Raw genomic sequence first — 9,497 nt, 5'->3', positions numbered from 1 at the left:
GACCGACGAACGCCGAGGGCCCCTGCCATTCCTGTCTGCCCACGCTGGGAACATCCTGGCCCCACCAGTGCCTCCCCGAAGCCTGCCCCATGGTAAGGACATGCCCAGCAGGCCTGCTGCAAATGCCTGCAGTCACATACACACACAAATCCAGACCACCTAAAAGCTGACTTTACCTTTCCCCCCATCCTGTAAAAACAACCATAAACAAAAACCCCATAGTCTTTCCTGGTCTGCGAGGTCTTCAATTTTTTTTCTCCCCAAATCTTCAAACTCATGCAGTCCTTAAGCAGTGTCGACTTGTGTGTACTCTGGGACTAGAATTTAGTGTGAGAGTGCTGAAGCTTGACCTGGCTTCTTACCAATGACCAACTTCAGCAGTAATTTAAGCTTACAAAGCCATTAAATGAAACTTCAAATGTTCATTGTTTAAGAGCCTGTTGCCTTGCCATGAGATCCTTGATACTGGAGCAGTGAAAAATCTCTCTCTGCACTTAATTTCTCCTTAGCAGCCTGTGTGTGACAGATGCACTCCGCAGTATTCATCACACAGGCAGCCTAGGCTGGAGCATTTGGAGCTGTTATCTGGCATTACAGATCTAAACCCAGCTCTGGGGCTGCAATGAAGCAGCACAAGTCTGCATTTCTGACCCTTGTCTCATTCCAGGACACTACTCACTGCACTTTGATGCCTTCCACCACCAGCTCAGTGATGCTCCTCCGGCACTGCCCGCACGAACGTTGCGCAAGGTAATGGCAGGAGAGCAGAGAGGGATGTAGGACAACAATGGGCTCCTGAAAGGAATCCCTCCTTCTCTGCTCCCATCAAGCAGCTTCTGAATACAGAAACGCTATTTTTAACATGCTAGTAGTAACTTCCACATGAGAAAACCCACTGAAAGCTCTTAACCTATTCCACAGCTGAACGCTATAGAAATAACTTATGGGTTGTAGGTCCTTCCCTTTTCCTGTTTTGTACCATATGCTGTGATTTCAGCACCCTGATCATCACCCCAGCTACTGTTTCTCTAACAGCTCTGGTGTTGTTGAGTGCACTTGTCTGCCCACAAGTGGTACTTCCATACATGTAAACCAATAATCCTTGACATTTTGAACACAAATGGAACAGCACCGTTGTTAACAACGCTGTCAAAAGCTGAAATGGGGATCAACACACAAGACGCAGCATTGCCTCCTTTGTCAATTTTAACCTGGTTTTGTTTCTCTCCAAACAGTCTCCTCTTCATCCTATCCCTGCATCGCCCACCAGTCCACAGTCTGGTCTAGATGGCAGTAACTCCACTTTATCCGGCAGTGCCAGCAGTGGTGTCTCTTCCTTGAGCGAGAGCAATTTTGGACATTCTTCTGAACCACCTCCTCGCACAGACACCATGGATTCTGTGCCCAGCCAGGCTTGGAACACTGATGAAGATCTAGAGACACCCTACCTCCCTGTCAGGTACAGTCTCTCTGAGCCTGATGTCCTGGAGTCGCTCAAATCCCAGCCATGCCGAAGCCACTCTGCTCCATCTGGAGTCATTCCTCAGGACACCATGGACCCTCCTGCTTTACCCCCCAAACCTTACCACTCCCGGCTGCCAAACATGGAGAACGAGGAGGGGATGATAATTGAAGATGATGACAAACACCGCCCGTTGCATCGTAAAGTGTCCCAACCAGTGAGTGGTGGAAAGGAAGAGCAGGCCAGGGTGGCATGGGAGCACGGCATCAGTGAGCAGTAGGGACAGCTCCTGGTACACAGCTGGCATTGGCATTCCAGGTCTGGATATGACAGAGAGAGAGAGCAGGACTCGGAGAACAGCAAACCGATTTTCTACTGCCGCAAGGTTATGTCTGAAGCCCACAAAAGCAATTGGGCCAGCATGGCAGGTTGCTGCTTTCCTTTTTAATTTCTTTTTACACCTTTCCGTTATGTTTTTTAACTTTCTGTGCAGTGGACAGTTTATTCCTTCTGCAGTTTCTTAACCACATCATACGGCATACGAGCCATAGAGACTTGCAGAAGCTGAAAAATACAATTTTAAGTGGAGGGGGAAAAGGGGGGGAATGTGGCAAGTTGATTTTGGACCTGCTTTCCTCCCAGTTCTGAGACGCACATGAGTAGAAGCAGTTGCACTAGGGACATATTTCTTTGCTGTACAGAATTGAAAGCTCATTGCTGAAATCAGGGATTCTATGAACTGTCAGGCTGGAAGGTGCATGAGCTGCAGGCAGTGGAAAGATGGCAATTCTAAGAAGAAATTGGCTCTTTTGAGAGCAGGATTGTACATATCTGTGCAGTGATCTCCCTGCATTGGTTCATAGGTGCTGAGGCAATCTAACCAGTGCTGATGCACTGATCTCCAAGATATCATTTCCAACAAACTCTGCCTCCTTTGTTTTTTATGTACTGTTTCATTTCTTAAATTTTGCTTTCACTGGCTAAGCCAACCTGCTTTCTCATGGGAATCGTGTTATTCATCTGTGCTACAGAATGAGAGGAGGTTGGTAGCTACTGGAGCTATCACCTCATTGTAGGCCTTTCCCATGCCCAGCTTTGGGCAGGCTGTTGACACCAGCATTTCTATTCCAGATTAAAACAAAACCAACCAAATTGAGTTTCTCATGCCACAGGCTGGTTGATGACCCAGCCAGTAAAGAAAAGGTGGCTTAAATGCATCATATCCAACAATCCTTGCCTCAGGGCTGAACATCATAATTCTCACCAACTTCCATCACCCAGGAGCTGAGATTCATTCCCTGTTAACTCAATATCCTCAGTCCCTCCCAACAACTCACTGCAGCTGGTGTGCAGAAAGAATCTCCCGTCTCTCAGAGCAGACAGAAAACACCAGGGCTCGAGCAATGCCCGGTATCAAGTGTACACCCCAGAGTCAGGGACCTTAAAGGCAACCTGTAAAGAGCAAGTGTTTGTTTCCTCTTTTGCTTCTTTAGAATGTATAGTAAGAGCTGCTGTTTCTCTCTTCTGTAAGGTTCGTTTCTTTTTCCTTTTCTCCTCAGGCAGCAATACAGCCTTTCCCCATCACATATTTTTTTTTATTGATAAGCTCCAGAAAGGGCTGAAGAACATTGGGGGAACACCAAGCCACACCACACAAACCAGAACTGTGCAGAGCTGAAGACAGTAAAAGTCTATGAAACAAAACATGCCTTTTAATCAGTACTTGCACAGTTCAGGAAAAAAAAAAATTCAGGGATAGTATTGTTCTTTACAAAGAAAAGATCTTGGCTCTAAGAAACCTTTTATTCCTGTTTTCATACTTTTCAAGAAACTTTCAATCAAGATAGTATCAAGTATTTAATGTTTTTAGATGAACAAGCCACCTTCCTTTCCCTTACCACATCCACACACATTTTAGCCTTCCTTATAACCCTTTACCTGCAGACTGCAAAGCACACTCCATAGGATGGAAACAGCCCTCCCTCTTTTCCTACCACTGAAAAATCTGAAGCACATTCAAATAGGACCTCCACCATATAAATTAGTGCCAGAAACAAGAACAGCAGTGAACTGGCATCTTGAATTCTTGCTAAACTGCTCAGTTTCTCCTGCTAAAAAACAGCATAAAGAAGCAAAAAAGGATTATTTTAAATATTTTACAGGTCACCTTTAGCACTACCTCTAAATGCAGTGACTGGGCAGAGTACATGGCTTCTGAACTGGCTAAAGATGGTCTGCCTGTAAAAAGTCTGGACTCAGCAGTTGTATGAAGGGGACGTCAAGAGGATTTGTTTTCTTTCTCAAGCTCTAGCCCATGCAAAACTACTCAGTTAAGGATTTGTTTCTTAAATGGCCTATTTGGCTGGAACAAAGTCTCTCTTGCTTCCTCTATTTTGTTACTAACACAGGCTGCTTGTAATCATTATATCCTTCACAATTTAAACAATGATACTAAAATCTGGCCCATAGTGGATGTTTCATCTTTAGCAGGAAGGAGAGTTTTCCAATGCTAGGACAGTCATAAATGTTAACAAACCAAAGGTGGATCTCTGGTATAGAACAAATGTATGAAAACAACTGATGTTTTCAGTAAAGGTAAGTCAAGGTAATTCCTTAGAAAAGGGTGAAATGTTTTCACATATGCTATCCTCCAATCCCACTGAGACTCTTCCAGTGAAGTTCTTAGAAGAACTAAGTTTTAATTCCATCTCCCTTGCCCTGGTTTCCTTTTTTTTCCTGGCAGCAAGACTAAAGTAGTAAATGTAGTGACTTACCGAGCTTTCTTAATGTGAAAAACCAGCAGGTCTTGCAAATAAAACTTTGCAGAACTAAGAATGCAATTACCATGGGACTGAGTCCCAGGCAGCTGGAAAACCTGCCCACCAGAGCTCTAATCAGTCTCTGAAAATGCATCATCCTGCTCTGATTAGAGACCTGGCACAACAGTGGTGAGTCCAGCTGGGGAGTCTGGCATTCCTATGTATTTGGAAGGGTTTGAAGATCAATCAGGTGATGTATACAAATACCTAATTTATGGCAGGTCCACATAAAGAAGGGTGGAATAAATTGCTGAATTTACCAAATTAAAGCCTCTCTGGAGTTAAATTTCTGTTATTGTTCTGGTATCTACCAAGTATTCTGTCTCCCTTTTCAGTGTTTGCCTTAAAGGGGGCAGAAGATAGAAAGACTGTTATTAAGATTTTGTGAATCTTGGAACTAATATTGCCTGGAACTACTATTTCTCTGTAGGGTGTGAGGTGTCTTTTAGCATAGTACAACTCCAACGTCAAGCTCAGTCCTGGAGTAGGTGGAAGCAACAGCAGTTGTTGCACTTGCCCAACAGGATTTGAAGATTCCTTGTATAAACCACAGCAACAGGATGTTTTGAACAGGACCTTGACATTCTATACCTAACTCTAATTCAAACTTCAGTGTACTTGCCTTCATTGGGTTTTCTTTGCATAACAAAATAGCATGTGCATTCTTGAGAAAAATTGGTGGAATTCTGCTATAAATCTCTCCATCGTCAGTGTACCTGCTGCCCCATCTGAAACAAAATTGAGAAGGAGCTACAGTGGTAGAAGAAAAGCAATTAACACAAGTTCTCTGAATCCTACTTTTTTTTTTTTCCAATAGTTGGGTTGGTTTTATTGCTGTATGCAAGACTCAGATCCTTTTTTGTCTTTTCCTCTGTTTGGTTTTTAGCTTACTTACCCTTTCTTAGGTAAGGGATATTGCATATCCCTTCTGTGGGAGTATCAGCCAAAACTGGGGAGGCTGGAGAGAGCAAGAGCCTTTGGGAAACAAATTATGTGATATTTAAAATTTCCTCTGATCATGCTTCTTTGTAAATACCCTCATTTGAATGCTGTGTATTTGTACAGGAAATTGAGCAAAAAATGTATAGATTGTGATGTCTGACTGGTATTCTGCCCTGTAAATGTGTTTTTAACCTCTGGCATTCTGTGCTTATTTAAAAAAAAAAAAAAGGCAAAAACCTCTAACCACTTCTCTTTTGTGTATTCATGTTTAAAATAAAATGAAAACAGCTATCTTATCTATAATGGAAATCAAATTCAAAAGGAAAAAATTAATTTGTACAAGTGTCCTGAAGGTACTTCATTGTATATATTGTGATAGCATGTTTCCAGAACCAACAAATAAGTGGTGTGAATTTTAGATGTAAATATCTGCCGTTTGTTTTGGGTTCCTTTCCCTTACCCATTCACTCGACTGCTGTGATGTGGAATTAAAGATTAATACCTGATATTAAAACAGTACAGCTGTATGGTCATTGCTGTCCTCGAGGCAGGGCTGTCCTCAGGCTCTCCAAACCTTCACAAGAGACAAGGAACAGCCCTCACTTCCCACCTTTGTGTGGATGAGAAAAATGGGGGGGCAACCAAAAGGACTTCGTGTGTGAGGGAACAGCTTCCATGTTACTCTTTTAGCTGACAGTGTGTTATTTAATAACTTCTTGAAGCAAGCAGCAGGCACATCCCCCTCCTGGTCTGGTCAGGTAGATGGACATGGCACCTGCAACAGCCCCAGGCCAGGCACATTTTTGGGGCAATACTTTCAGAGACAAAGGGAATGGGATTAGCTCTCCTCTAGGACATCTGTGGAGTGGCTGTGTGCCACTTAGTTATCAGCTGAGGTTAAACCACCACTATCTCACTGCCTAAAAGATTGCTGCTCTTTTATTGCAATAGTACTTAAATACCAATCGTTTTAACAGAATACATGTGAAAGAATAGTAGTTAAGATGTGTAGGAACACAGGATTTAGGAATTCAGATGGTGACTTCTACATGCTCCTAATCTCAAATTTTCTTCCATTACCACTAATAAACCCAGTCATTGTACAGGAGGCAAAATAACTCATTTCATGTCTTGACAAACCAACAAGAAAACTTTCTGAAACCTGTCTTAACAGACATTTAGCAGCAAGTCTGACTCTTCATCTCCAGGATGTACATGGACTGCCAAGGCAACCTTTGCACACACCACATAAAAATACTGAGAAGAGAAAATGTAACTTGGTAGTTCAGTGCCTCTAAAATATCAAAGTGTGACTTAGCTAAAATGTTCACCTGATGCCTGAAGAAGACTGTGTCAGTCATAGAACAGAATCATGGAATCATTCAGGTTGGAAAAGACCTCCAAGATCACCAAGTCCAACCTTCAACTAAATACCACTATGCCCTCTAAACCATATTTTGAAGTGCTATGTCCACTTGGTTTTTGAACATTTCCAGGGATGGTGACTCCACCATTTCCCTGGGCAAACCTCTTCCAGTGCTTAACCATCCTTTCAGTAAAGAATTTTTTCCTAATATCCAACCTGAACCTCCCCTGGCACAACTTGAGGCCATTTGCTCTTCTCCTGTAGCTTGTTCCCTGGGAGAAGAGGCCAACCCACACGTGGCTACCTGGCTTTCAGGTAGCTGTAGACTCTGTTAAGACCTCCAGCCTAAACATCCTGGTACTCTCAGCCACTCCTCCTAGGACTTATGTTCCAGACCCTCTACCCTATCGTCAGTCAGACCCTTTGAGACTGTTCCTAAGCCAGCTTATTAAATCTTAGTTAAGTAAATATTTTTTATTCAGATAAAAACTATTTATTAACCAAGCACAAGAAATAAAAACTGTATTTTGGCGCAACTAAAGATGTGTGAAGCCCTCAGCTTTAAACAAGAGTTAAAAAAATACTCTAGTTTCTGTTAAAGGCAACAGAACAATTTTTTTCAGTGCAAGTCCAATACTTTATTTAAGCTGACACTAGTCAGATTGAAATCTAAATCCCATGTCCAAATACCTCTCCTTATCTAAATAAGAAAAGTTCAGCACAGTTTCAATATACGACCTGTCCGACTCAGTATGAATTTCATTGCAAAGCTGATAAGAGGAGAAATTAAACCTCTAGAAATGACTCTAACCTGGCTGATAAAAGATTCAGCCTTCTACAGCCTATGCATAAATATGCCTCCATTTGTAGATGATTCTTAACAAGCCATGGATACAGAGACCCAGACAGTTCACAAGGCAGAGCTCCGAGCTCAGGCATCTTAAAAGAAGGTTCACACACCACTTTTCCATTTTGATGGGCTTTACTGTCAATCCCACATAAATTAAACCCAAATTTGGAGTAGTAGATCTATTACACTTCATCTTCTATTCAGCATTCATTCATAGCAGTACTGCATTACATTTTCCCAAACTGTTTCCCCTCCCCCCTGACAGAACCCACTTCTTTGTCCTCGCAGCCCAACACCTGAGGCTGAGCCCCCTCATCCCCCCCACTGCTGTAAGAGATTTGTGTTCTCAGACGGCAGAGCCAGCACAGCTCCAGCCCCCACAGCAGCCAGGAACGTCCTCTATTGACCTTCACTTCCCAACAACTCCAATCCCCACAGATCCACCAAGCCAAATTAACTCTCCTGCCCACTCAATTGGCTGACTAGCCCAGAGCAGAGAAGGCTCCAGGCAGACCTTAGAGCACCTCCAGTGCCTAAAGGGGGTCCAAGAGATCGGGAGAGGGACTTTGGACAAGGCCCTGGAGTGACAGAACATGAGGGAGTGGCTTCACACTGACAAAGACCAGGGTTAGACTGGATATTAGGAAGAAACAACAGTGAGGACCAGCACAAGCTGTCCATCACCCAGGTCTCAGACAGGACAAATCCCTAATGCTCCAGAGAGACAGAGCCTAGAGGGTGGAACGAACAGAGCCCCCAAAACCTCACCATGGATCAGAAAGAAGCACAAACTAAAATGTGAGGAATCCATTCTAGCTGCTAAAACATAAGCTATAAATAAAAAGAAGGAAAAAAAATCAATAGGAGTTCTTCCTCAGACCCATTTGAGGATCCCATATTGAAATACAGGGGCTCACTTCCCAATCCAAAACCAAATAAAATCACTCCTCTCCAGTTCCATAAAAATGTATAAAATTCCTGCTCTGTTTGAACATGTTTCATAACTGCACTATTTTGGTAGGTAAACTCTGTCCTTATCGTGACCCTCCTAAATTCTCCTAATTCTAAGTTTAAGCCCTATTTCCAACTAATTAAGAAGGCACTTCATGTCACAGTTCCTTTGGCCACTATCCTGATAAGAAACAAGGCCACTTTAAGCCACCACTTCTCTGCACAGCTAAGTGACTTTAGTGGGCAATCAACGTAAGCTTAGAAAAGTCAATAATCTTCATAAAATACTCTGATACTGAGTAATTCTGGGAATCATGACGGACTGACTTAATAATATTAGTACCGATCTTAACACATAGAGATAACAAGCTCTAGAAATGTGCAAAACCACCTCTCCTAATAAACACATAATGTACTCTGGCAATTAGTGTCCTAATTACTGCTCACCTGCTGCGACCTTTACTGAATCAGGTGCTCCTCCTACCCACACTGACTGTGTCACCTCGTCAGGCTTATCACTTGCACCTGATGACCTGCAAGAAAATTCTGATTAGGCACTGCCCCACCAGGCTGCCTCAAGAGCCTGCCTGTGCAAGAGAGCCCACCGAGCTACATGGAGGCTCCCCTGCTGCAGTACAGGGCTGTGTGACTTTGCCTCTCCCTTCTTTCGCTGGAATGATATCCCAGGATATGCTAAAGTTATATGTAAAGCTGCACAAGGAGCTACGGGCAGATGTGTGCTCCTCTCCCAACTTCAAGGGGATTTCAGTTATAAACTCACAGTGTTGGGGATTGTTGAAGGCAGTTAACAGCACAAACTGTGAGGGCTTTTGGAACAGAATCATAAAATATTCTGAGTTGGAAAAGCCCCACAAGGATCACCAAAGTCCAACTCCTGGCCCTGGCACAGAACCCCAAGAATCCCCCCATGTCCCTGAACAAAACGTGATAGGCCGAGCAACTAGAATATTAAGTTGGAATTAAACAAACAAACAAACAAATTCTTTCTGCAAAAACACCCACCCAAGAAGCCAGAAATAAGTGTACACAAGTTGCTATTTTGACCTCTCAGCTGTCCCACCTCAAAGTATCCAGTCCTTGTACCTC

At 43.2% G+C, this 9,497-nt stretch overlaps 1 protein-coding gene across 1 annotated transcript in view; it reads left to right on the top strand.

Annotated features, from left to right (window-relative positions):
* Positions 1-5,742, top strand: part of DOCK3 (dedicator of cytokinesis 3) — a 167,927-nt gene extending 162,185 nt beyond the window's left edge. The window contains exons 53-54 of the mRNA XM_017732287.1: positions 668-750; positions 1,236-5,742. Coding sequence (XP_017587776.1) covers positions 668-750; positions 1,236-1,742 — 590 coding nt within the window. The 3' untranslated portion in view covers positions 1,743-5,742. The remainder of the gene's footprint in view (positions 1-667; positions 751-1,235) is intronic.
* The last annotated feature ends 3,755 nt before the right edge of the window (positions 5,743-9,497 follow it).

Source organism: Corvus brachyrhynchos, unplaced genomic scaffold (genome assembly GCF_000691975.1).
Source record: "Corvus brachyrhynchos isolate BGI_N302 unplaced genomic scaffold, ASM69197v1 scaffold4, whole genome shotgun sequence".
NCBI classification, from domain to species: Eukaryota; Metazoa; Chordata; class Aves; order Passeriformes; family Corvidae; genus Corvus; species Corvus brachyrhynchos.
Note: the sequence above shows the minus strand (reverse complement) of the source record. Positions and strands in the feature narration are given on the sequence as shown.